At 50.0% G+C, this 27485-nt stretch overlaps 1 protein-coding gene across 8 annotated transcripts in view; it reads left to right on the top strand.

Annotated features, from left to right (window-relative positions):
- The window catches only part of PCM1 (pericentriolar material 1), a 1333387-nt gene that overhangs the window by 428972 nt on the left and 876930 nt on the right, over positions 1-27485 (top strand). For all 8 annotated transcript variants that reach the window (XM_086962572.1, XM_086962571.1, XM_086962570.1 and 5 more), the window contains exon 19: positions 10234-10456. In XM_086962572.1, coding sequence (XP_086818698.1) covers positions 10234-10456 — 223 coding nt within the window. The remainder of the gene's footprint in view (positions 1-10233; positions 10457-27485) is intronic.

The raw sequence follows: 27485 nt of genomic DNA, 5'->3' as shown, positions 1-27485 counted from the left end.
CTCCTTTCCTTTCTGTCCATCCGGACAAGGTTGTGTTGCGTACTAAGCCATCTTTCCTGCCCAAGGTTGTCACAGCCTTCCACATCGGGCAGTCCATCACTTTGCCAACCTTCTTTACCGCCACCACACCCCTCTAAAGAGGAAGAGCGGCTCCACCGTCTGGACCCAAAACGTGCGCTCTCATTTTACTTGGATCGCACACGCCAGTTCCGGGTGGATGACCAACTCTTTGTTGGCTATTGGCGGTACATAAGAGGACCATCTCCCGATAGATCATCTTGTGTATCCAGGCATGCTACTCCTTGGCTAGAAAGGAGCCCCCTGTTGTGTTGCGGGCTCACTCCACCCGAGCCACGGCGACAACTACTGCCCTGGGCCGGGGAGTGCCCTTGCAGGACCTTTGCCAGGCAGCTACGTGGGTCTCGCTGCACACGTTTGCAAGACACTATTGCCTGGACAGTCCAGTCCGGAGGGATGGCTTCTTTGGCCGTTCCGTCCTCCAGGACTTTCTGGTGTGATTATTGGTTCGCAGACCCACCACCGAGGTTAGTATTGCTGGGGTATCTATTCTAAGGTAAGGAATCTATCACGAACGTGTCTCTTTCAGATGCACAAGTTACTACTTGTGTAACGATATGTCTGTAAGAGACATTAGTTAGTGATAGATTCCTTACCGACCCACCCATCCTCCCCGTTCTGCGAACCGATATCTATGGTTAAGGTCATCCCCTTTCAGGGCCCTAGTTTCAATGGCACCAGTGTTGGTTTTTAACACGGCTCAGCGCTTCTGGCGCGGAAAAGCTGTGGCTAAGAACTGACGTCAGCACGTGGAGGCGGCGTCTAAGTACTCCGACGACGTCATCACGGCGCCCACGACGCCGACGACAGACGCGTAGCTACGCAAAAATTTCCGGATCCAGTCTGACGCCTGGGGATGTTCTAAGGTAAGGAATCTATCACTAACTAATGTCTCTTACAGATATATCGTTACACAAGTAGTAACTTGTGCGTCCGGTTTACCCATAGCGCCCTGAGTTCACAGCATGTCCGTTTATCCTATATGTCTCCCTACGTGTCCCTCGAGGGAAGGGGACGACACACACAGCAATTGTCAGGGGCGGGTTGCAGAAGAATTAGCAATGCAGAAGACATGTCAAAGTGTCTGCCACCCGTGTGCACAAACTGTCCGGCGATCACCACACCCCCAATGTGTTGGCAGTGGGCAGTCCAGATCAATCAAGCCGTGCGCCCCAAGCCTTGGGCATCTACCTCAGGGGAGGTCAATCCAGTCTGGCAGATTCAGGAAGAGCAGCAGGCTATAGTGCAATGGTACCTCAGGGTCCCGGCATACCGAAACGTCGAAGGTGTCACTGGGGGCGGCCTCCACTCATCAGACCAGTTTTTGTTGGTGTGGATCCAAAGTGTCACCAATGACGTCAACAACTGCACGTCTATTATCGTCGCCACTTCGCTTCAGCGACCCGCTCCAGCAACAAGACAGTGGGCGGGAAAGGGGTCAATCAGTGCGCTCCGTATCAATGTGGCGCCAGTCCAGGATTTACTAACGCCCCCAAGCTGTTAATCGTGAGATACTGACACAGCAGCAGCTCCGCGCCCCTTACTACCATCAACACCAATGGGGCCCACCATATAATGAAGAGGGCCACTCTGCCCCCGAGGTGCCCACAATTCACACCGCTGCCACCACGGGGAAGGGGGGGGGGGGGGGGGGGGGGGAGTCCAGCTCCGGGGTGCAAGTAATCAAGGCAGCAGGAGCAGTGCAGCCACCGCAGCAGGCCCCGACGTCCAAAGACTCACCAGGGCAGTAGATCCGTCTAGCAAGTAGTCCAGCGCGAAGCAACAACGTCACCAGGCACAGAGTGGCAGTGCAGCTGCTCCGATAGCTCTCCGAGCGCCAATGTCAAATTCAGGCTTCATATGGTGATGTGCACTCGACCGCCACAGTGCTCAGGGCGCCCGTAGCGCAGGTCATGCAGCGCCGCTCACCTTTATCATCCCACGTCGCCAGACATGCCAACCCTCCCGATTCAGGCGTGAGACGACCGATTTCAAGGGTAGTCTCCCGCCTCCCGATTCCTGCAAGCAAAAACCCGATTCCTCGGGGTTTCAGCTGACAGGGCTCGGTATTGTGTTAAGTGCCAATTCTTCCAGTAATAGTCAGAGTGGCCAGGCAGGGGCTCTAGAAGGGGTGAAAAACCAACAAAGCGTCATTAACCTCATGCGCGCTAGCGTTATTCCGCTCGCACGCTGAGATTTGCGAAAACGCACTTTACGTGACGAGCTGGGCTCGTCATCAGCGTGCGAGGAGGCTACTCCATGACAAGCCCAGCTCGTCATCAGCCTGGAAGGGGTTAACAAGGGAATGGTCTTTTAAAGACCTGTGAAGTATTTGGGGGAGGAGGGGGGGGGGCTGTGTGTGTGCACAGGAAGCTGTTTTAGCCCGGGCTGTCACACAGGGGGAGTGGGGCGTGGTGGGGGGGGGGGGGGGGGAGCATGCACTGCCATGCCGGTCCAGAACACTTGCATCACCCTTTCTCTGCCTGCCATTGCGCTCCATGCTTCTAAAAGGTATAAAAACAAGCTTGCTTTTGTATTTCAAATGTCCGATCCTGCAGCAGCCACTTCCAAAGCCCATACATTCCAGTAACCCGATTCAAGGACCTATTCTCCCGATTTTTTTTTTAAATCTCCCTCTTTGCTCTTCTGAAATGTTGGCATGTATGCGTCGCTGCTACTGCCACTGCACCTCACAGGCAGCTAGTAGGCAGTGCCCTTCTCTAGCACGCCACCGCTGTCAGTTGTGAGAACCGAGCCGTCTCCTCCTGTTCCTCCGCCTGGTCCGCTTCATAAGGCCTAGTTGCCCTGTGTCGAGCAGCGGACTTGCGTAGCGCTGATGGCCGAGTCAGGGTACCATACCGCTCCAGTCTCTGTTCCGGTCGGGTCTTTGCAATGTCACAGCGGAAGCAGCAGTGACCCAAATCGGCTGATTTTTTTCAGCGAGTGTCCAACAGGTCTAACCCTTCATCGGGCCATCGATTTTAAATGTCAGCAGGACCTCTGAGCAGGATAAGTGTAGGATAGTAACGCTAGGCTGCAGGAGGCTCACGGCAGTGCGGCCATCTTGCGTGTGCGCCACCTAGCGCCCCCCCTTGTCGTTCGGGCCAGAAATACTTTGGTCCGAACCTGAGCCCATTACTTTAAATCTACCTACCGCAGCCCACTGTTGATGGCTTATACTTCTCATCTACATTAGTACACTGGAGTAGTGTGTGGAGGGGGGTGAGTTGAAGTTTAAAGGGTTATTGTTATTTTCCTTTTGAACTACAAATGATTAATTTATTGCATCCCACAAGCAGGTGGTTGTAGGTGGGTGTATGTGAACATCTCTCAATAAAATAGTTAAAACATAAAAACAATCCTGTAAATATGATCAGGTCCATATAGAGGTAGTTTTTTCAGCTCAGGATTTTTCTTTGAATTTTGTGACTCGTAGTTCGGGTTAAATGTATTAGAAGAACTCCTTATCCCAGAATGCAAAGAAAAAATCCTGAAATGGATTTTCTACCCAGGCACCTACATGGAAAACGTGAAAGTTCTGCATCAGATAAGCTCTCGTGCCACACCCCGATGATATGGGAACAGTGGCATAGCAAGGATGTCAGAGACCCTGTGCAACCAAGGAAAATAAGTTCTTGGGTGGGTGGGTGGGGAGGCTGTTATGAGGCAGTTCAAATAGATATTGCGCCTACCCTTCTATTCCGAACATGCACAGCACCACATTGATCTACTTCCTGGACTGTTCCCTGCTCTGCCAGTAGCTACCACGCCTTAGTGAACCACCAGCCTCAAAGGCTACGAAGTACAACTTCCCAACATACAGAGAGCCATTGGCTATAAATAATATATTAATGCAGTGGGTGGTCAACTATTATTCAGCTCTGCACTGTTACTTTCTGTTCATGTACATATCTCCGCACAAATCATACATACATGTGCACAAGAACAAAAGCATGGCGTTCACTCTGCTTTTTTCATGTGATAAACCGTATGTCCGGGAAAGCAGAGCTGTGGCAGCTGAAAGCCTGGAAGGAAAATGACAAGCAGCTGGAAGTCACGCTGAGAAATCCGATTGCATCTGATTCAGTTTACTAGCAGTCCCCCCTCCACCCCCCCCACCCCCTCTCATCATTCGCTCCTCTCGCTCTCCAGTACAGTCATCTCAACAATCCCATTTGTACAGGAATTCCCACAGACTGCAGAGTTATGGAGTTACAGGTGCTAGTCAGCGGGAAACAGCCTTCTGGGCACCCTCTGCAAAAGAAATTGTGTGTCTGACCAGCACTTAAGGAGCACTGCAAACATTGTAATTTATGATTTATGTACCGTTCCTTGTACACCTGGTGCTGCTCCAGTGAGATGCATCATAATACAGGTGAGAGAGGACTGGTGGACTGGAATTAGGGCTGGGGCAGAGTCATTGCATAGCGGTCAAGCTATCACATGCTGTGTGTGAGGCCTCCAGCCTTTATCGCCGCTTTAGCCAGCAGCAGTTTGTATGTAGAGTTTTTAACCGATACCTACTGTTTTTAAAGTGCAACTACAAGTCCCAGATAGCAGTTGCGGTCAGCAACCCAAAAAAAAGCCAAAATTGGCTGAAGATGGTACACGTGACATGAGGCCACGCACAGCTATGCCTTTGGAGAACATCTTGAGTCTGCTCCCACGGGTTATGCTGTCGCCCTGCATCAGGGTGGCCTGCTGGAATTAGATTATGCAGAAGGACTAAATTATACGGTCATGCTGTCTAAATTATGTGGCTAGAAAAGGCAAATTATGTGACAGAATGTGCCACATTTTGATGATATTACCTTATTTTGTTCTAACTAGTATGCACGTTAACAGTATCAGTCTGAGTAAATGTTTCGCCTCATTTTTACCACGTTGGCACTTAAATTCATCAGTAAGTAACAGAAAGGTAAGCAGGCAACCTTTGCAAACGACCTTCTACTGCTTTGCTCCTGGTTTGGTTTTGACTATAACCATCATTGCAGAGGCTTTACCGGCGGAAAGCAATTGCGGCACCCGGCTTTAGCTTAACATGTTTACAGCTAAAGCGGGGGTGCTGCGATTGTAACAAAAGTAAACAAATGGCGGCCCTGCGCTTTTGTTTCTATTTTTTTAGTTTGGTTACACAGGTTTGCTTATAAGTGAGCACTTAATAGGAATTGAGAAACCTTTTTCTGATATTTCAGGACCTGGCTATAAAATGCAAACTGAGCGCCTTTAAGTTAAAACAAGACTGCAGTCTAAATCAATATAGTTAGTTAATTACTGGAGTAACATGGCTCCAGTTTGAATGTCAGTGTAATCTAAGATGCATAATTTGCTTTTACTTGACACATAATTTAGATAAATCTGCAGCAAAATGTGGTTCTTTGTTGCCGCCTAATCCGAATAACCCTGATACTAGTAAAGATATGCTCTTCGGGCCTTTCATAATGATGATAAAACATATAGGCGCACACAATATCACACAAGTAAAGCAAGGGAAATGTATAGCGATACAATAGTGACGCACTTAAAAGAAATTCACAGGTATTTCTTTCTTAAACATCGGTTCCAATCAAGCTTTCCGAGGCAAATTCGTACAATGAATTGTTTGTGCACTTCAATGTGCACAAAGTACCGTCAGGCCAACGCGATTCCTTATTTAACGCACCTGTATGCAAAAAAGTATTTGGACTCCAATGATTCCCTGCATCCGTTCTTTCCTCTGCCAATAGTCACCATAAATCCCTCCGGCAGGTGGCTGGGAAGCAGCTGCTTATGATAGTTTTGCTCTGGAGTACAGGAAGTCACCCTTTAACCCCGCCTGCTGTTGTTTGTTTGAGACTGGTGACAAAAGAACCAAGCACTTGCAATGCAATAGGTCTCGAATTATGCGAGTTTGAGCTATTGGCATTTAAATGACAATGCTTTTTATTAATGTTTTGGTTTCAAAAACATAAATAAAAGGCATTGTCATTTACAGTGCCAAAGTCACGTAAATGCGATACCTATTGCATTGGGGGTGGGGGCATCTCGCACGAGTCTGCCACGCAGGGCGAACTCAAGGAGGGGGCATTTTATGGCGCACATGAAGTGCTCGAATTACTATGAGCTGCGAGGGCAGCGGTGGGGTGCAGTCAGGCCAGCCCAGGCTTTGCTTTTGCATTTCTGCTGGCCGGAGCCTCAAGGGGAGCAGACAATGAGCCTGTTTGCCATGTGGGAGAGCTTCGGGTTTGAAAGCTCGCTCCCGCAAGGGAATCTCCAAACGTGCATGCGTTGCCATTGAAGGCAATGCAACGCGTGCACGTTTTTGGGACAAAAACCGTAGTGATTGCTACAGGTCTTTTTCCTATGCACCGCATGCGCTGCGTAGGCGAGATCTAAAAAGGCCGATACGGGCACTGCAAAATTATGATTCCCTCTGCAGGAAGATCTTCCATTCAAATATTATAAACACTCAAATCGGAAGCCTTTTCAGCACACAAATCCGAAGCCTTTTCAACGCACATCTAGTAATCATCTGTTCAAGCAGTACAACCAGTATGGCTTACAATATCACTGTTTTGGTCAATAAAAAGGGCAGCTACCCCAATTAAGTAAACAATGGCCAAAACATAGAGAAACTCAGATGTCAACTCTGTTTTTCAATTGTTAGGCAGTATATATCCCCTTATTGCAAATTTGACAGAATTTAACAACGGACAGTTGGGTACTTGATGTAATCAAGCATAGGCACATGCTAGAATTCTCACAAATATCTTTTTCTTATCCTCCAGTGAAGGAAAGATATAAACATCTAAAAACTTAGTGGAAATTGTCACGCTCCTAGAAAACAGTGGTTTATAATAGGTTCCCGTCTCATAGAGCTGCCTGAGATTTTGCTCCATATTCTTTCTCATACTAAACAGATTTAAAGAGTGATGTTCAGTGCTCGATATGAGGCACCTCAAAAAAAATCTAAAAAAGCTATGATTTCGAATGATTGCCTTTCAAGACATTCTCACGTTCATTAGACAAGGGCATTTCTTGGCCTGATTAGACCTAGATGATGCTTACATCAACATTGTGATTAATGTGCAGCACAGAAATTCCTTAGCTTTATGGTAGTTGGATGCAATTTTCAATTCAAATTGCTGCCTTTCTGACTAAACTGTTCCCTGAATCTCTACTAAATGCTGTGGCGGGAATCCTTCAGAAGGACTGCACAATTTAGTCATACCTGGATGATTGCCTAATCGGAGTGCCAACTTAAGAAGCCAAAGCAATACTAAAACTCACAATGGATACCATATCAAGTTTGAGCCTGGCAATCAATGCAAAAAATCCTCCTTTTGACCTACAAGAGACTTAATTTTCCTTTAGCCAGGATAGCTTAGTCAGAAGTATTAGTGTATTCATCAGTGGACAGGGGAAGCAAGCTTATGTGTCTAGCTTAACTTATTTGATCGAAACAAGTAGCAACTGTCTGGGGAGTAATAGCATTGCCCGGGACGATGTCTTACTGCATTTTATTAATACTTCATTGTTGACTGAAAATCAGCGTAGTTAACATTTGACGACTCAATTGGAATAGATGAGGGAATATTAGGAAGAGTGGGAAAATATAGAGTCCTTCGCACCACAGGTGAAAGCAGCTATTCCATGGTGGAAGAAAAGAAGGAACCTATTGAGTGATCAGGTTGCAAATCCTCGAAAGCCTCAGATTTGCATATGAAATGCCTCTGTCAGGATGGGGAGCACATTTACGGGATCTTCATGTAAAAAGCTTATGGATGAAGGAGCAAACCTCTGTACACATTAAACTGCTCGAGCTCAAAGGCTATACTCCAGAACTTAAAATAATGATTACAAATAAAAACTCAATACATTTTTGAGCATTCAACACCAGTACCACATTACTACATTTGGAAGCTTAGAGTTACAAAGTACCTTATTTTATCACAGAATGCTCAAGATCTGTGGCACCACAGAGCACTGTCTGCAGAGTATGTCCTAGGGTTACAGAATGAGTAGATTGACCATCTCAGCAGAAGAAGCTTGGCCATTCACAAGTGGGTACTGGAAGATATGCAGTTGAATTTAATATACAACAGATAGGGGAAAACACTTTGTGATAGGATCACCAATAAATCTATGAAAGATACCAATGCTGGAAAGCTGAAAATACTGGTAAGTAACCCATCTTCTGTAATATTCACCCTCTTAGTTCTTTCTAATCACTGCCTGGGTTTATTTTCCCTTTCACAGTGGCATTATATCAGGTTGCTCTGCCTGAGCTTATCACGCTAGAGCTCCAGCTTTTGAGAGTTAGGACTGGGGTCTGCTTGCGACTAGCAGACTGCCAGTAATGTGTACAGTGGACAGCTGTCTACAGTCCTTTTGTGCACATGGAGTAGTGTGGGGTAGCAGTGCATGTGTTCTGCCTAAAGAGATGCATATTTGAACCAGTGTTTCCGAAGGCAATATTCAGGGATGCGGAGGTTTTCACAGAAGAGGATCTCCATAATGAGTCACAGTGCTCCTATATTGTTAAACTGCATGAATTTACTTTACCAACACAATAAACCAATGTTAACTGCAGTCCAGGAAAAAAGATGTCTTCTTTAGTGGGAGATAAAATAACAGAGCTTGTGTACATTTAGGCACTAGAATCGGAGGAAAATTTCTGGATACCATGCAGAGATCTTTAAAGCTCTTTACTGTCCAGTGAGGGCAATTTATATTCTAGATATGCCAGGCTGCCCATATATTATTTGGATGATGTATTATGTATAACTCACCATGAACTGTGTGCTAAAATTGAAAGTGCTTAATTGACATTACAGCTGATTATGAAGACATTTTAAAAAGTTGCATAATAAAACACAAGTTATTGGGGAGATGGTGAATACAGTTCTGCCTCACCAATTATATAGTAGTTAATTCATTGATCTTTTCAAAGCCCATGACTGGTTACTACTTAAGCTTTTTTATTCCTACTGGTATTAACACTGGGTTCACAACATTCTTATTGATAAACTTGAAATGAACATTTCCTATATTTTTCTTCATTATGAATGTGTGGCTGTTAATATTTGCACCATGGTATGATTCACTTATAGCAACTTTGTGATACTTGGGCACAATTTATAGATTTAAAACACAATACTAAAGTCCATAGGTCTGGCTGTATTGTGCTAACTCATGGCTACACAAATAAGCATACATGGTGTTTGCATGTTTTAGCACCTGAAAGCCGCACTCTTTGGCTTTGTAAGAACTTGTTGGTTTTCTATTTGAGGCTAGGTGTAACCATCTAGCCAGACTTGCATGAATCACACATGCTCCCTCCTGAGTGAAGAATTGAACAATTAGTGGTCAAAATATACGGGGGTATATCGCCAGCATCTGTAAAGGCGCAGAACAAGACGTAGGAGCCAACCAAAGGGACAGGTTACACTATAAAATTTACAGCAAGCAACCTCCAACAATGAGATTGGGGAAGCAGGAGAAGTCATGCTTGCTTTGTATTTGGTGTTCTAGTGGGGTGTCTATTAAGAACAAGAAAAAGGTATCTGATGACAATACGCAGGTGGGAGCACTAACTTAACAGTATGGCCAAACCAGCTCCATAGGTTCCAGCACTGAACCACTGACCAATATTTGTTGGAACAGAACCCTTAGGCTCTTTTGAAAGTTGGCATAGGGGGATGAGGGGTAGCCTGGTGTAATTTCCATAGCAAATTGTTTTTCAGAGCGTTACTTCTTTACCCAAGTGCACTTTTTAGTACCTTTGCCATTGCAGATGATTTTTCTTCAAAGTCCTCAAAATTGTGAAGTAGACAAATGGCAACACTTTAAAAACACTAAAAACATCAATTCGTGTTGGCAAGGGTTTTTTTCCTATTCAGCACAGATTTCTAAGATGGAGAACTATCATTATAAGTCAATACCTTTTTCATCATCTGCATGATGCTTCAAGATAAGCTAAATGTATTTTATTAAAGATTCATAGCCTTCAGGTGATGTTTCTTAAGTGATGCAAACAAACTTTTAATATACTTTCATATTTAAAAATATCCATTATCCGTTTGCCTGAAACATTTTCATTGTTTTGATATGCACTGTAAGGAGTTGCAGACTGAAGCTCAATACTTATAATTTATCACTTATAAAACTTTTAAGGTGGAAGAATCAGCGCCCCTTTTCAGCGGATGGCAATTACCGACCTTCCAGTAAGACACGGCAACAGCAAAATATTAGTATGAGACGCCAAGAAAATCATAGGTGGGTGTCTGAGCTCTCATACGTAGAAGAGAAGGAACACTGGCAGGAGCAGATCAATCAGCTTAAGAAGCAACTTGAATTCAGCACCAACATATGCCAAACGTTGATGCAGGATCAACAGGTATGGAGCTGTCACAATTTGTTTTGATGATGAATAAAATTCTGTTAACCACCTTATCCGAAGGGTCTTTGTTAGATTTGGGGGTCTCTAGCTGGCATAGATAGGTACCTGTGACAAATCGGGACCCTTGCGTCTAGTCAGGGGGAAGGGGCTACACTCCTAAAATAACCCCTGCTCACCCCCGTGGTAGCTTGGCACGAGCAGGCAGGCTTATCTCAGAGGCAGTGTGTAAAGCATTTGTGAACACATACAGTAATACAGTGACAGCACTACAGATGGACACCGCGCACAGGTTGTAGTATAAAAATAAGTTTTTTTTATATAGACTTAACACAAGATAAAACAACAAGAAACCACAATACTGTACTCAAAAATATACTTTAAAAGGTTAAAAAAAAGCTCAGTTCTCTCAAGTTGTAAATGCGACACTTTAGTCTCAGTGTACCTTAAATGCCTAAGGAAAACAAAAGGGCGCAGGGAAGTGGATGCTTCGGTTTGTTAACTGCTGTGCAGGGGAGTTGATGTGTCAGTTTCTTACTGCTATCCAGTGCGATGCGACAAGATGGCACCGCAATGCCATACTCTTCTCTGGTGCGATGCGACAAAATGGTGTCTTGGTTGCAATGTGACAACGTTGGTGTGATGCGTGCATGCCCGACAGCTGTGGGGCGACTCGATGATCTTTGGAGCCGCGACAGGCCCTGCGACGCGCTTCTTCATTGATGCGACGATGACCTCTGTGGCAGCGTCCTGCTTCTCCTGCGATGCGCTGCGCTTCGGCGATGAAATGATGGCAGCGCCGGCTCGCTGCATCTGCGATACGATGACAGCGGCGGCGATACGCTTGTCGTTGTTGCGTCGCGCTTCCAGCTCCTAGCGGCATGCAGTCTCTGAGAAGGCCCAGCACAACAGCAGGCACTTCAATTCCCAGCAAGGGAACTCAGGGGGGAGCTGGTTGGTGAAATCTTGTATCCCTGAGACTTCAGGCAGGAGGCAAGCTTTTGTTCAAGCCCTTGGACATTCTTCTTCAAGTTGATAGTATACTCATTCCTTTTCTCCTTTATTTGGCAATGAAGCAACCACTGCAGGCCAACCCCCAAACACACAGCATGGGATAGTCTTCTCCTCCAGCTTCCTGGTTCTTCTCCTCAGCAAAGGTTCGTTTTGATTCCCAGAAGTGATCCTTGGATCTGGGTTTCAATATTTATACACCAAAATCCTTTGTCTCTGAAGACAGAGACTGTCTGAACCTTACCCAAACCAGTTCTGGTCAGTCCTGGAGCACTTTGTTTACAGGACTCCTTATCTTCCTTTCAGAGTGTAGGCCATTGACATCAGGCACACCACAGGAGGTGGAGCCAGCATTGTGGAGTGAAGGCACAGCCCTATTCAGGTCCCAGGTGCAACTCTTTCCTCCCATCTGCATGCAGATCTCTCTGTTCAGCACTGTGCTGACTCACCCTGTCTCCTGGAATCCCCCAGCCCCTGTCGCTCAATATCCAGACAAGGAATACACAACCTAGCTGAGGCAGGCTTGGATAGTTCGGCAAGAAAATGCCTACTTTCTAAAAGTGGTATTTTTAAACACCGAATGTTAAAACCAACTTCACTAAAAGATGTATTTTATCATTCTGAGTTCAGGCATACTAAACTCGAATTTCTACCTAGTTCCCGGAGTCAGTTAGGATTATAAAATGTAATAAGCGAACTGCCCATTCTGGCCTACGGGGAACAAGTAGCCTTGCAATAGTGAAAAACGAAAATGGCTGTAATTCACTATTAGGACATGGCACACATGTCAGGGAATGTCCGACCTTTTACCTACAATGCACCCTGCCCTTGGGCCAACCATAGAGGTGACTAATATGTCTAAAAGGGAAGGTTTGGGGACTGGCAAATGGGTGTACTTGACCAGTCAACATGGCAGTACCAGACTGCACACAGGCTCTGCAATGGCAGACCTGAGACTCACTTTACAAGCTATTTCGGTGGGTGGCACAAGCAGTGCTGCAAGCCCACCAGTAGCTTTGAATTTACAAGCCCTGGGCAAACGCAGTGCACTGTACTAGAGTCGGACGAGTAAGCCAATCATGGAGTCACTAATCCATATATCAATTTACCATGGGGAGCACTTGCACTGTGGCACTGAACAGCAGTTGCACAGATCACAAAAGCATCTAAAACCAGCAAAAACATAAGCGGCAACCGCAAAAAGTGGAAGGGGGACCCACACCAATGGTGCCAGGTCGAAAAGTCTAGTTATCCTGTAATGCATGGGTGCTCTACATTGATAGCTATCTCCTGAGCAGACTCCAAATGCTAGTTAACCTTGAGGAATTATATACATGCCTGTCTAATGCTTGATGAGTTTAGAACAGCTTTAAATAAGAATGTCAAATTCTTGGAACGTAAAGTTAGGTGCCAAGTGATGTGGAGAAAGTGAGTCACAAAAATGGCTTTCCTCCGTTGTGAATGCTGGAACCGTTCCCAGAGAAATACCAAGCACCAAGTGGGAGTCACAAATTCTTTGAACTAATAAAATAGTTCTTTAATACTTTGGCTTGAACTATAATGCCGTTTCTGTGGCTACGATTGATATCAACTTGAGACAAATAGTAAATGAGCCCATTAGGTTCATGTATGTGGAGGATGGGATTAACCCCTTCTCTTACTCCAAGAGCCTACGCCATGATGTCACAAATTGTCAACAAATGCATGGTCGGCAATTCCAAGAAGGTATATACATGCTGCTGTCCTCAAAGGAGCAGACCTATTCTTTCCACAGAAAGCCTTCATTATTCCAATATTGAACCCTGGTAAATCTAATTAAACTTGTACGTTCTTCCAGTCTGTTGTGTAATAGGCATTATCAATCAACTATTTGCCATACTAAATATGATATCACTGCTCATGTTCAAAATTGAATTTCTGAATCTAGTTGGCTGCTTTCTTGTGATGTTCAGTACCTTCAAGTTCGAGGCATGTGGGCTGCTGAATTCATATCTGTGCATAGATCGCCGCCTAGTGTTGGGTCCGGATGATTGCACATTGTTGTCCTGGAAGAGTCTTCGAAGTATCACGAGATAGGTGGCTCCTCCCCTGGACTACAGTGCGCATGGGCATCGCCTCCATCCCCAGATTGTTTTTTTCCGCCATTGGGTTCGGATGTGTTTCGGTTCCCTCTGTCGGAATCGATAGTTGTTCAACTTTTCTACTCGAGACCAAAAGGTCTTTAGGCTGAGCGTCGGTATAGTCTCGTTCGGGTTTCTTGTCTGACTCTCAGCTCCGAACTCTTGCTACCCTTCCGCGTGCTCTCGGCGCGGACGGGCCTACTCTACGCTACAGCTATGGAGCGGACTCCGTTCAAGAGGTGTCCAGTGTGTAACTCCAAATATCCACACCTCGACGTGCACCCTGTGTGCAACAAATGTTTGTCACCGGACCATGACGAAGACAGCTGTATGGCGTGTTCGAAATTCCGGTGCAAGACCACTCTCAAGATTCGGCGAGCCGCTAGACTTCAGGCCAAGTTATCGGCTACCCAGGCGCCCCCACCAGACAACATATTCGAAGAATCTGTTGGAGACGACGACGCTGTACAAGTTTCGGACTCTAGTCCCGCGTCCGAGGGGGATGCCTACGACGCGGGTGATGAGGACTTTTACGAAGCCGGCGACGAGGTAGGGGACGACGATCGGGCTATTGCCACCGTGGGGGATAGCTCGGAGGAGGAGCATCCCCAACAAGACTCAGGGGTCAATCCCCTTCATGCGGCCCAGGTCGAGGGATCGCCTTCGGGCCTTACCCAAGACCTCATTATAAGTCCGACAGCCCCGCCTCCGGGCCCGGTCGCGGACATTTCTGAGGCGCCACTCCCGTTCAAGAAAACGAAAGTGAAGCCATCGGGTCACACTCCCTCGGTCTCGAAAGTGAAAGTTGCGCTGGTGCAGAAGGCTCTGGAGGCGTCAACTTCCAAGCAATTCAAGATGGCCGACTTGAAGAGCCACGCCAAAATGGCCGACCCGAAGCCCTCGGGGTCGACGGCGAAGTCGACCGACGCGGCTGCGTCGGCGCCGAAGATGGTCGGGGTCGAGGACCCGAAGACGGCTCCGAAGAAGCGTCAGGGCGACGACGCGACCCGGGCTCAGCCGGCGCCGGTCCTTAGGGACAAGGTGCGTGAGGGGTCGGCCCCGAAGAAGGTGCCTGTCATCGAACCGACTCCCGACTCGGGGAGATCGCTCGAGCCGGTCAAGCCCTCTCCAGCCTTAACGAAGAAGGTAGCGGAATCCCTGCAGCGGATACGGAAGGACGATGTGGTTCCCGATTCGGACACCGTTGCGCCTAAGCACACGCCTAAGCCTGCGAAGGCGCATACGCCTATCCGCTTTACCCTGCCGCCAAAGTCGACGCCGAAGGCTTTCGCGCCGAAACATGGCGGGCCCTCGAAGGAGGTTTTGACACCAAAAGCAGCCTTAGTGGTGTCGAAGCTTCGGCTCCAGCCACTTGCTGAAGAGGAGCGTCGAGAGGTCATCATCGACGCCAATACTGGGAAACTGTCTCTCCTCAAGAGAAAAATCACCACGGAGCCGGTGTTGGAACATTTTCGGATCCCTCTCAAGAATAAGAGGGACTCTGCGGGGACTTCGGCCCCGATAGAACCTATGTCTCCACAAGCCCTAGGACACTCGCCGACGCGTTCCACCGCTGACGATGGGGACGTCGAGTACACCTATCCGGCGTACTCGGATCCGGAGGAGGAGCACGAACCTTGGTCGGCCGGAGGCGACCCAGAGGACCCGCAGTCGGGCCAGGACACGCGGCTTTTTGCGGCCAAGACGTCGCCGACGGAGGACTCGGCGGCCTTCAACGCTCTAATTGAGAGAGCTGCGCTAACCACGATGTCGCGCTGCACTCAGACCCTGTGGATGTAGACTTTTTATTTGACACTTTCTCAGTGGCCAAAAAGTCAGTCAAGACACTGCCAATGCTTAAGGGGGTGCTAAAACACGCAACGGAGGTCTTCAAGGAGCCCACCCGGGCGCGTGTCATTAACCCTCGCATTGACAAGAAATATATGGCAGCGCCCTCGGATCCAACATACATCAAGGGACACTTGCCACTGGACTCGTTGGTTGTATCCAACGCTCGGAAGAGGGCGAACTCGCAGACCACTGGTGACGCTCCTCCCCCAGACAAAGAGTCCAAAATATTTGAGGCCTCAGGGAAACGGATTGCTGCACAGGCAGCTAATATTTGGAGAATCTCCAACACACAGGCCCTACTCGCACGCTACGATAGGGCTCATTATGACACCTTAAAATCACTACTGCAACACTTGCCTGACCAGTACAAGGAGGCAGGAGAAATGTTAATTCAGGAAGGAAAGCTCATCACGAACGCATCCATAAAATGTGCGCTGGACGTGGCTGATACAGCCTCCAGGGCAATCAACACTAGTCTGTTGCTTAGACGGCATGCTTGGCTTCGAATATCAGGGTTCAAGCCCGATAATCAAACAACAATACTAAACCAAACAGTTAATCCTGACCACCTGTTCGGCCCAGAGGTGGATGCGATGCTGGAAAAAATGAAAAAAGATACGGACACTGCCAAGTCTATGGGGGCCCTCCAGTCTCAGCAGTTTCGGAGTGGTTCCTTTCGCCGCTCCAATTCCAGAGGCACCTCAAGGGGTCAGGCATCGCAGTCCACACAGTATTACAAAAGTAACACCCAACCCTCATACACCAACAAGGGTAGAGGTGGCTACAGAGGCAATAACGTCAAGGGCAGGGGACGTGGAAACAACAGCTCCAGGTCCACCACCGCCAACAAGCAGTGACGTCTTGTCACTGCCCCCCGACCATACAACACCGGTCGGGGGGAGACTCCAGCAGTTCCTGCCCGCGTGGAAATCCATCACCACGGACAGGTGGGTCAAGTCTCTTATCCAGTACGGTTACTGTCTGGAACTTACCTCCATTCCACCAAACATACCCCCCAAGGAGCCGTCCTATGTCCGGCGAGCACTTGCACTTGTTGCAGCAGGAAGTTCTAGTCATGCTGCAAAAAGGGGCAATAGAGCTCGTTCCATTGCAGGAAAGGGGAACAGGGGTTTACTCCCTGTATTTTCTGATCCCCAAAAAGGACGGATCCCTCAGGCCCATCCTGGACCTCAGGCCCCTCAACTGGTACATTCTCTCGGAGCACTTCCATATGCTCACGTTGCAGCAAGTACTCCCTCTGCTTCAGCAGGGGGACTTCCTGGCTAAACTGGATCTGAAAGATGCATATTTTCATATCCCCCTGCATCCTTCCCACAGGAAGTATCTCAGGTTCACGATTCAAGACCAGCATTACCAGTTCAGGGTTCTGCCGTTCGGGGTCACCACGGCGCCAAGGGTATTTACAAAGTGCCTAGGGACTGTGGCGGCGCATCTCCGTCGCCAGAACGTCCACGTCTACCCTTACCTGGACGACTGGCTCATTCAGGCAAGAACAGAACAACAGTGCGTCGACCACGTGTCCCGCACCATTCATCTCCTGCACGATCTGGGATTCTCTCTGAACTACCCAAAGTCCCATCTCCAGCCCGCCCACGTGCGACAGTATCTGGGCGCGACAATCAACACTCTGGCAGCCACTGCGCAGCCAAATTCAGTGAGAATCGCCAGTATCCAGACGCTGATCCAACGATTCAGACCTAAGCACTCGCTTCCAGCGAAGGTGTTCATGCAGTTGATAGGCATGATGGCCTCCTGCATCTCCATTGTCCCGCACGCGAGACTACATATGCGTCCGCTTCAGGAGTGCCTAGCACGTCAGTGGACTCAGGCTCATGGGCAACTGACAGACCTAGTGTTGGTGAGCGGTCGGGCATACAACTCTCTGCATTGGTGGAATCCACAAAACCTTTGCAAGGGCCGACCATTCCAAGAGCCTGTGCCACAGATTATCCTGACAACGGACGCCTCTCTCCAAGGCTGGGGAGCGCATGTACTCCATTACACAGTGCAGGGACTATGGACACTACAGCAAAGGAAGATGCACATCAATGTGTTGGAACTGATGGCAATCTTCATGGCCTTAAAGGCGTTCAAAGTACATCTGTGCAACAAAGTCGTGTTGATCCGGACGGACAACATGACGGCCATGTACTACATTCAAAAGCAGGGAGGCACACACTCTCCACAGCTGTCTCATCTGGCTCAGAGCATGTGGAAGTGGGCCATTCAGAGGAACATCTTCCTCATGGCAGAGCATCTCCCGGGCAAAGACAATCAGATGGTGGATCTGCTCAGCAGGCACAGCCATCAAATGCACGAGTGGGAGATACATCCATCAGTACTCCAACCGTACTTCCAAAAGTGGGGTCATCCAGAGATAGACCTGTTCGCCACAAAGGAGAACGCAAAATGCCAAAGCTTCGCCGCCAGATTCCCACACCCGCAATCACAGGGCAATGCGATGTGGATGAACTGGTCAGGCAGATTTGCGTACGCTTTTCCCCCAGCACCTCTGATACCGCTGGTGGCACGCAAGCTCAGGCAGCACTCGATGACTCTCATCCTGGTTGCTCCAACGTGGGCTCGCCAACCATGGTACACCACGTTTCTGGAACTCTCCGTGGTACCGCATCAAAGGCTTCATCTCACTCCCAGCCTTCTGACGCAGAGCCATGGCGACATTCAGCACCCAGACCCGCAACAGCTCAACCTGGCGATCTGGCTCCTGAAGTCCTAGAGTTTGGCTACCTCAATCTTCCTCCCGATTGCATGAACATCATTCGGGAGGCAAGGAAGCCCACTACTAGAGCTTGTTATGCGGCTAAATGGAAGAGGTTTGTCATCTACTGTGTTAACCACAATATTGACCCGCTAGATGCTTCCATTCAAAACATCATTTGTTACCTCTTCCACCTGTATCAATGCAATTTGGCGTACTCTTCCATCCGCATTCACCTGTCTGCTATGGCAGCATACCTCCAGAATAGGCAACACCTGTCACTCTTTAAGGTCCCTGCTATCAAGGCTTTTTTGGAAGGACTCAAGAGAGTCATCCCACCAAGGACACCACCAGCTCCAGAATGGAACCTCAATGTGGTTCTTACAAGACTGATGGGTCCTCCCTTCGAGCCACTGCACTCTTGTGAGCTTCAGTTTCTAACTTGGAAGGTTGCGTTCTTAGTAGCAATTACATCGCTACGGAGGGTTAGCGAGCTGCAGGCGCTCACCATCCAAGAACCTTTCTTCCAGGTGCATGCTAACAGGGTTGTGCTCCGCACTAACCCTAAATTCTTACCCAAGGTTGTATCTCAATTCCATATAAACGAAACAATTGAGTTGCCGGTGTTTTTCCAAAACCCAGAAACGCTGGCAGAGCGGATGCTTCATACCCTTGACGTTAAGAGAGCCTTGATGTACTATGTAGACAGGACAAAAGATTTTCGCAAAACTAAGCAGCTTTTCGTTGCTTTTGCCACACACCACAAGGGAAACGCTATCTCCAAAGCTGGGATTGCTAGGTGGATCGTGAAATGCATTCAAATCTGTTACGCTAAAGCTAAGCGCACTCTCACTATCCCACCGAGGGCCCACTCCACCAGGAAGTTGGGGGCCTCTATGGCTTTCCTAGGTAACATTCCCTTAGAAGATATCTGTAGAGCAGCCACATGGTCTACCACACATACTTTCACTAAACACTACTGTGTAGACGTGCACTCCAAACAGCAGGCAGCTGTTGGTCAGGCTGTTCTCAAGACACTTTTTCAGACTGCTGCAGCTGGCACGGGCAGCCGCCGCTAATGGAGGGACTGCTATGTATTCTATGCACAGATATGAATTCAGCAGCCCACATGCCTCGAACTGCAAATGCTACTTACCAGTATGCATCTGTTCTTGGCATGTAGGGCTGCTGACATTCATATCGCCCACCCTCCTCCCCGGCGCCTGTAGCAGCTGCAGTATTCATTCATATATACATATATGCTCATAGCATGGTCATCACTCACATACTTCACTCCATCTCTGCCAATGGCTAAAAACAATCTGGGGATGGAGGCGATGCCCATGCGCACTGTAGTCCAGGGGAGGAGCCACCTATCTCGTGATACTTCGAAGACTCTTCCAGGACAACAATGTGCAATCATCCGGACCCAACACTAGGCGGCGATCTATGCACAGATATGAATGTCAGCAGCCCTACATGCCAAGAACAGATGCATACTGGTAAGTAGCATTTGCATTCTTGAGCAATGTTTTCTTCAGCCATGGTTGCTACATCTAGATGCAGAGAAGGTATTTGACTAATGTTGGTTATTTTTTAATTTTTTAATGTCCTTCACCCGATAGGGATTTTTTTTCTGTTTGGATCTAAGCCTGTTTTAAGGGCTTGTACACATGGGGGACATCAGATATGTTGGATCATTCTGGGGGGATCCAGACATGCTTGCCTCCCCTCCTATATTGCTGTTCAGTTGCAGGGATTCTGTACAAACACAGAACTATGCTTAGGATTATGGGACCTTAGTGCATAGGGACTGGGCCATCCTACCACATTAGTACCCATAATACCAGGACCAAATAGCTATAGTGTCTCATTTGCTCACCTAGCCACTCACAAAGAAACAAATGATTAGACACCCCAGAACACAACACTCCCGAGACTCTCAGGAATTGCGGTTGCAGGATACACCCTTTGGCTCGCACCCTTGTATTTGTCCACAATAAGATCTGACAGAGACACAAATAGGTTTAAAATATTATTTTTAACCGTGCTCTAATATGAAGTATACGTGCCACAACAAGCAGAAAAATGCATAATACAAATACGGTCAGCATAGCAGTTAGTCCATAAATCATGAAAGGAGCTGTCATAATGAAAAGACAGGATAGCCTAACCTCCCTCCCCTTCCATAGAACAAGAAGGATTATATATTAGAAGATCTCTGGGTGTTATCTGCAGACCCCATACCTCAGTCTCTAGATGGTAGATCTGCATCATAGGTGCTGTCTCACTCTTCTCCCTGGAAAGGTAATTATCCAAGTGTGTGCTACCTATTCATGTATTCCAATAAGACCAAAGTATCCCAAACCACAGCTGCATCGGTATGTTTTGTCTGGGTGTTAGGGTCTGACCAGAACAGAATAACAAGGGGCATTGTTGATTGGCTCTGTTCACAATGTTCAGACTAAATACCAGGAACCTCCAGAGTGTGAACACAGCGATAGGTTCTCATGTGAAAACGGCAAAAGAGACATTTGCAAAATAAACTTGTGCAGTAACATACGCAAAACAGCGGATAATCTGCAGCGTGCTCATGCTAACTTAGTGAAGAAGACAATAACATAACATGTGTATTTGTAAAGTGCAGGTATCCCCAGAGGTATCTTGGCGCTGAATAACAGATGTTTCTTGTTACCCAACTCAATGCTACTCATTTTATCGACCTCAAATGGTTGAAAGGTTGAGTGGACTCGCTGGGATTTGAACCTATGACCATGAGGTTGAACACTGGCTCCTGCAGCGGAGGCATTAGTCCACTGAGCCACCAGACCCGGCTTATGGGCCATGTGATAGTTTGTTCTTCTTATAAGGACATTTTCTTGCCTTATAATTGAAAAGCATACACGCTTGGGAATAAGTTTTACATTCCATTTACTTATTAATGTAAATGCTGATTATCTAGCTTTATCTTTGGTGTCCTGTGCTGCACTTGTCACCAATTACTCAAAATGTGGAGAGTGCTAGGGGTTCCAAGTAACCAGTACTCTAGGTGATTCGTCTAAGACGGCCTCTTAAACCTCCGTGACGCTGGGTAGGTATGGATAAGCAATCAAGACCCAGCTCAAAGAAGTTGGTATAGTTCTAATCTAGATACAGTAATAACCAAATTATCACAGCTATAGTGAAAATAAAAATGTCCAGCCAGAGCTGTGGTCACACAATACATTAATACCTCAATAATATACATAATGAATTAGCTGTTTATAGAAGTCAAATCTTAGTGAACCCCAAAATTAGCAAAGCAATAATGCAGCAGTGTTATATAACAATATAGTAGAGAAACTAGACCCTCTGGATATGCACAATGTATAAAGTTGGCAATCACCAGATGGAAAAAAAGCTCTCCAAAAAGATGCACAAAAATGCATATTTGGAGCTGGATGATGCTCCCAAACAGTAGATGCGAGAAGTTGGCATGATATATGATGCTCACTAGTTCTAGTGCTCACCTTGTATCAGTCCAAACAACCCTTATGGTGATTGGTTGTAAGTCAACCTTATAGACCAGCTATCCTAGTAGCGTGGACAAAAGCAGTCTTTAGGCTAAACTCTTTATGGCATGTGAAGCCAGCTGTTTTACCACAAATAACCTTTGAATACCAAATGAAAAGGACACCACACAGGTTATCTGAAAGAGACACGTTAGTGATAGATTCCTTACCTTAGAATATCCCCAGGCGTCAGACTGGATCCGGAAAATTTTGCGTAGCAGTACCCTTGCGCGTCGGTAGGCGTCGTCTGCGGCTCCGCGTCCGTCGTCGGCGTCGTGGGCGCCGTGATGACGTCGTCGGAGTATATAGACGCCGCCTCCGCGTGCTGACGTCAGTTCTTCTTTTTTCCGCGCCAGCCAGCGCAGATCTGGAAAAAGCAGTTCCCTGGTCATTTTTTGACTAACTTTTTGGATCTTTTTGATCTCTTTCGAAGTCTTCACGACTCCGACGGTGCCGTTAGGGATGCCCGGCTTCAAGCACTGCGGCGGTTGCGAGCGACTCATGTCGGTTACGGATCCGCACCGACTGTGCCTGACGTGTTTGGGCGTCGACCATGACGACGAGGCCTGCTCCGACTGTCGGGCCCTCTCGAGGAAGGCCAGGCGGGAGCGGTCCCGCAGGCGACTCGAGATCCGCCAGTCGGCCCCGCGCCGAGTGAGGTCCCGGTCCCGGTCCCACGGGAGGTCGAGGGACAGGTCGCGGGGGCGGAGCCGTCACAGCTCCGGGAGTCGGCGCCACTCCTCCGGGTCCAAGTCGTCAGGTAAGAAGCATAAGAAGTCGAAGAGACGTCATCGCTCTTCCGACTCCCCCCGACGCTCGCGCGATGCGGCCGGGGGTTCGGGTGACACCGCCCACGCGGCTCCTCAGGAGTCGCGGGCGCCGCGTTCGGCTCCATACCCCCCCGTCCCTGGGCTGAACGCGACGCCGGGGGAGATAGAGCGCTTCCTCATGGCCATGAGGTCCCTTTCTTCCCCGACAGGTTCCGCGGCGCCTTCGGGCCCAGTGAACCCGTCTGGGGGCCCTAGTGGGTCGGGTTCAACCCCGACGCCGTCGGGTGCTTCGGCCTCGACGCCGCCGACGTCTTCGACGCCGGCGCCGCAGGGCTCTGCGATCCCGACGCCGCCGCTGCCCTCGGGCTCGGCGCCGCAGGGTTCGGCGGTCCCGGCGTCGTCGGTGCCTTCGGGTCCGATGCCGCAGGGCGCCGTTCGGCCCTCGTCGGGCGATGGAGCGTCCCCGGTGGACCTTACGACCCCCCCGGGGTCGGTCCGTGTGGTGTCCCCGCCGGCGTCGGTCCCGGCCGACGCCGTCCCCAATTCCTCCTCTCTATGGGTTCCGGCGTCGGGACGGGGCCAGTCGGCGCCGATCTCGACGCCGGTCGGGGATTTCCATCCCTATGACCCATCCTCATTCACTTCCGACCCTGAGTCTCAGGAGATGGGGGATGAGGAGGATTGGGAGGGGTCTGAGGACCCTCTGACAAGGGAATGTCAGTCTAGCATGGACTGGACAGGAGACCTTGGGGAGGCCAGTGGCCTGGACACCTCTCCAGACACTGGATTCGTCTCTCCTCCTTCCGTGGCTTCGGAGGAGGGCGCTACATATAGTGTGGTGTTGATGAGGGCTGCTAAGGCCTTGGGCCTTGAGCTCCCCGTCGCGGCCGTGAGGACTAATCTCCTCACTGAGGTCCTTAAGCCGCAGTCATGCTCCATGGAGCCAATGCTGCTGTTTAATGAGGCCTTGTCGGACGTTCTGTTGGGCACTTGGTCCAGGCCCGCTACAGGTTCGCCTGTAGATAGGAACGTGGCCAGACGCCACCGCCCGGCTCCGGGCGACCCATGTTTCCTGTCCACCCACCCCACCCCCGAGAGTCTGGTCATCCAGGCCTCTAACTCCCAGACCGCCTTCCCGTCAGCACCCCCTGATCGGGAATCCAAGAGGTACGAGGCCTTTGGCAAAAAGGTCTTCTCGTCCCTTAGCTGTGGACTGCGGTCTTCCAACACCGCATGCCTCTTGGGCCGTTACACCCATTCTATATGGGAAACGGTGGCGGAATTGCTGCCAGAGTGCCCGTTGGAGGTACGGGCCAAACTCGGCCAAGCCCTTGTGGAGGGTCGGGACGCAGCGAAATATTCGATCAGGTGCGGACTGGACACCACTGACTCGCTGGGCAGAGCGATGGCTACGACGGTGGCGATTCGACGCCACGCCTGGCTTAGGTCCGCCAACTTCTCGGCTGATGTCCAGAATACCCTCATGGACATGCCGTTCGATGGCCGTAGCCTCTTTGGCGACAAGGCAGACCACGCGCTCGAGCGCTTTAAGGACTCCAGGGCTACGGCCAAGTCCTTGGGCCTCTCGGCCCCGCGCCAGCAAGTGGCTGCTTTTCGCTCCTTTCGTGGCCACGGAAGGGGCGTCCCCACACGTGCCGCCAGCCACTCGCCGCAAACTGTCGTCCAGCGCGGCGGCGGCCGTGGAAACCGCCGTGGAGGCGGTAGGGGAGGCAAGCGGAGCCAGTCCACACCTGCCCCCGCAGCATCCGCCTCTAAACCCTCCTAGTCCGTGCTTTTCGGCCCATGTGACGCCAGTGGGAGGCAGGGTTCGCCATCACCACTCTCACTGGCGCACAGTCACTTCGGACAGGTGGGTGCTGCAGATCGTCCGAAGGGGCTACTCCCTCCCCTTCGAGACGACCCCTCAAGCCATGCCACCGCAACACCACCGCGTGTCGGGGGATCACTTGCGGCTCCTGCGGGAGGAAGTTTCGGCCCTCTTGGCCAAGGGGGCCATCGAGCGCGTTCCTGGGCCAGAAGTAGGACGTGGTTGCTACTCCCACTACTTTCTGGTACCCAAGAAGGGCAAAGGGGGCCTACGCCCTATCTTGGACCTGAGGAACGTCAACGGCTTCCTCCGGAAGGAGAAGTTCAAAATGCTGACACTGGCTCAGGTCTTGGCTGCCCTAGACCCAGGAGACTGGATGGTAGCGTTGGACTTGCAGGATGCGTATTTCCACATCCCCGTCCTGCCGGCCCACCGGCGTTACCTGCGGTTCACGGTAGGCCTCGAGCACTTTCAGTTTACCGTGCTCCCCTTCGGCCTTACCAGCGCCCCACGGGTGTTCACGGAGGTGATGGCGGTGGTCGCAGCTCACCTGCGCAGGTTAGGGGTTTCAGTCTTCCCCTACCTAGACGACTGGTTGTTGAAGGCGGGCTCGCCCCAGGCAGTCGTCAACCACCTCCAGACTACGGCGGATCTCCTGCACAGGCTGGGATTTTCCATCAATGTGCCGAAGTCACACCTGTGCCCCTCTCAGAAGCTCCTTTTCATCGGAGCGGTTCTCGACTCGGCGCAGTTTCGGGTTTACCCGCCCGAACAGCGAGTCCGGGATATACAGGCCCTGATCCCGGTCTTCGGGCCGTTATCCCGGGTTTCGGTCAGGTTGACGCTGAGGCTTCTGGGACTGATGGCCTCCTGCATCCTTCTGGTGCATCACGCACGGTGGCGGATGCGGGCTCTGCAGTGGGACCTGAAGTTTCAGTGGGCCCAGCACCGGGGCAACCTTTCCGACCACGTCCTGATCTCGGAGGGCACTGCGAGACAGCTGCAGTGGTGGCTCACGGACCGCGATTGGGTCAACGGCAGATCCCTCTCCCTTCCCCAACCGGAGCACGTAGTTGTGACGGACGCGTCCCTCCAGGGCTGGGGTGGCCACTTGGGAGAGGCGGAGATCAGAGGACTCTGGTCTCCGGCGGAGTCCAGGCTCCATATCAATCTGTTGGAGCTGCGGGCGATTCGTCTGGCACTGAAAGCATTCCTCCCGTCTGTCCGAGGGAGTGCAGTGCAGGTGTTCACGGACAACACCACCGCCATGTGGTACTGCAACAAACAGGGCGGTGTGGGGTCGTGGACCCTGTGCCAGGAGGCTCTGCGCCTCTGGCAATGGCTGGAACATCAGGGCGTGACTCTGGTGGTTCAACACCTGGCAGGTTCTCTGAACGCCAGGGCGGACGAACTCAGCCGTCGGTGCTCGATGGATCACGAATGGCGTCTGCACTCGGACGTGGCGCAAGGCCTCTTTCTGCGTTGGGGAGAGCCTTGGTTAGATCTATTCGCCACCGAAGAGAACTCGCAATGTCATCAGTTCTGCGCGTTGGAATTTCCAAGGCGGCACTCGCTCGGAGACGCTTTTCGTCGCGAGTGGAGCTGCGGTCTGTTGTACGCCTTTCCGCCTATACCTCTTCTGCCCAGAGTGCTGAAGAAGATCAAGCGCGACCGGGCACAAGTCATCCTTGTGGCTCCGGACTGGGCAAGAAGGTACTGGTATCCCGAGCTACTCAGTATGTCAGTCGATCCCCCGGTTCGTCTGCCTCTTCAGGAGGACCTTCTGTCGCAGCAGCAGGGGACGGTCCTCCACCCGAACCTGTCCAGTCTCCACCTCCATGCATGGAGATTGAGCGGCGGCAGTTGAGGCCATTTGACTTGCCTCCTGAAGTTTGCAACATCATTCTGGCAGCCAGGCGTCCCTCCACAAAAACGGTATACGCCTGCAGGTGGAACAGATTTGTGGCATGGTGCACAGCAAAGGCTGTGGATCCTCTCAATGCCCCTCTCTCTGAGATTCTTCTCTTCCTTCTTTCTCTCGCCCAGCAGGGCTCTGCTCTGGGCACTGTCAAGGGCTATCTTTCGGCTCTTTCAGCCTTTCTGAGGCTGCCTGACCAACCCTCTTTGTTCAAGTCCCCTATCGTAAATCGATTCCTGAAGGGCATCACTCATACTTTTCCTCCTGTTCCCTTCGTGATGCCTCAGTGAGACTTGAACCTGGTTCTGACATTTCTGATGTGCGCTCCCTTTGAGCCTCTTCACAACTGTCCACTTCGCCTTCTTTCTTTAAAGACTGCCTTCCTGGTAGCCATCACCTCTGCCAGGAGAGTGAGTGAGCTCCAGGCTCTCTCTTGTAAGCCTCCTTTCCTTTCAGTCCATCCGGACAAGGTTGTTTTGAGGACTAGGCCCTCCTTCTTGCCTAAGGTGGTCACGGCCTTCCACATGGGGCAGTCCATCACATTGCCCACCTTCTTTCCGCCTCCGCACCCCTCGAGAGAGGAGGAGAGGCTCCACCGTCTGGACCCAAAACGTGCGCTCTCATTCTATCTGGATCGCACACGCCAGTTCCGGGTGGATGATCAACTCTTTGTTGGGTACGCGGGCGCTAAGAAAGGGAAAGCGGTGCACAAGAGGACCATTTCTAGATGGATTATCATGTGCATCCAGGCGTGTTACTCCTTGGCAAAGAAGGAACCACCTGTTGGGCTGCGGGCTCATTCCACTCGAGCCACGGCCACTACAACTGCCTTGGGCCGAGGTGTGCCCCTGCAGGACATTTGCCAGGCTGCTACCTGGGCTTCGTTGCACACGTTTGCGAGGCACTACTGCCTGGACAGTCAAGTCCGGAGAGATGGCTACTTCGGCCGTTCCGTTCTCAAGGACTTTCTGGTGTGAATATTGGTTCGCAGACCCACCACCACGGGGATGGTATTGCTGGGGTATCTATTCTAAGGTAAGGAATCTATCACCAACGTGTCTCTTTCAGATGCACAAGTTACTACTAAACAGTTATTTATTAACTAACATACACCTCTGAACTCTTTATGAGGTCAGAGGGCTAAGCACATGACAAACTCTTAGGAAAAATACGTTTGAGTTGCACGATTTACAATGGTGCCCTAGGGGCACGACATACCATATACTAAGTAAGTGGAATG

This window comes from Lissotriton vulgaris, chromosome 3_1 (genome assembly GCF_964263255.1).
Source record: "Lissotriton vulgaris chromosome 3_1, aLisVul1.2, whole genome shotgun sequence".
Lineage (NCBI taxonomy): Eukaryota > Metazoa > Chordata > Amphibia > Caudata > Salamandridae > Lissotriton > Lissotriton vulgaris.
This window is presented reverse-complemented; position numbering and strand designations above follow the sequence as displayed.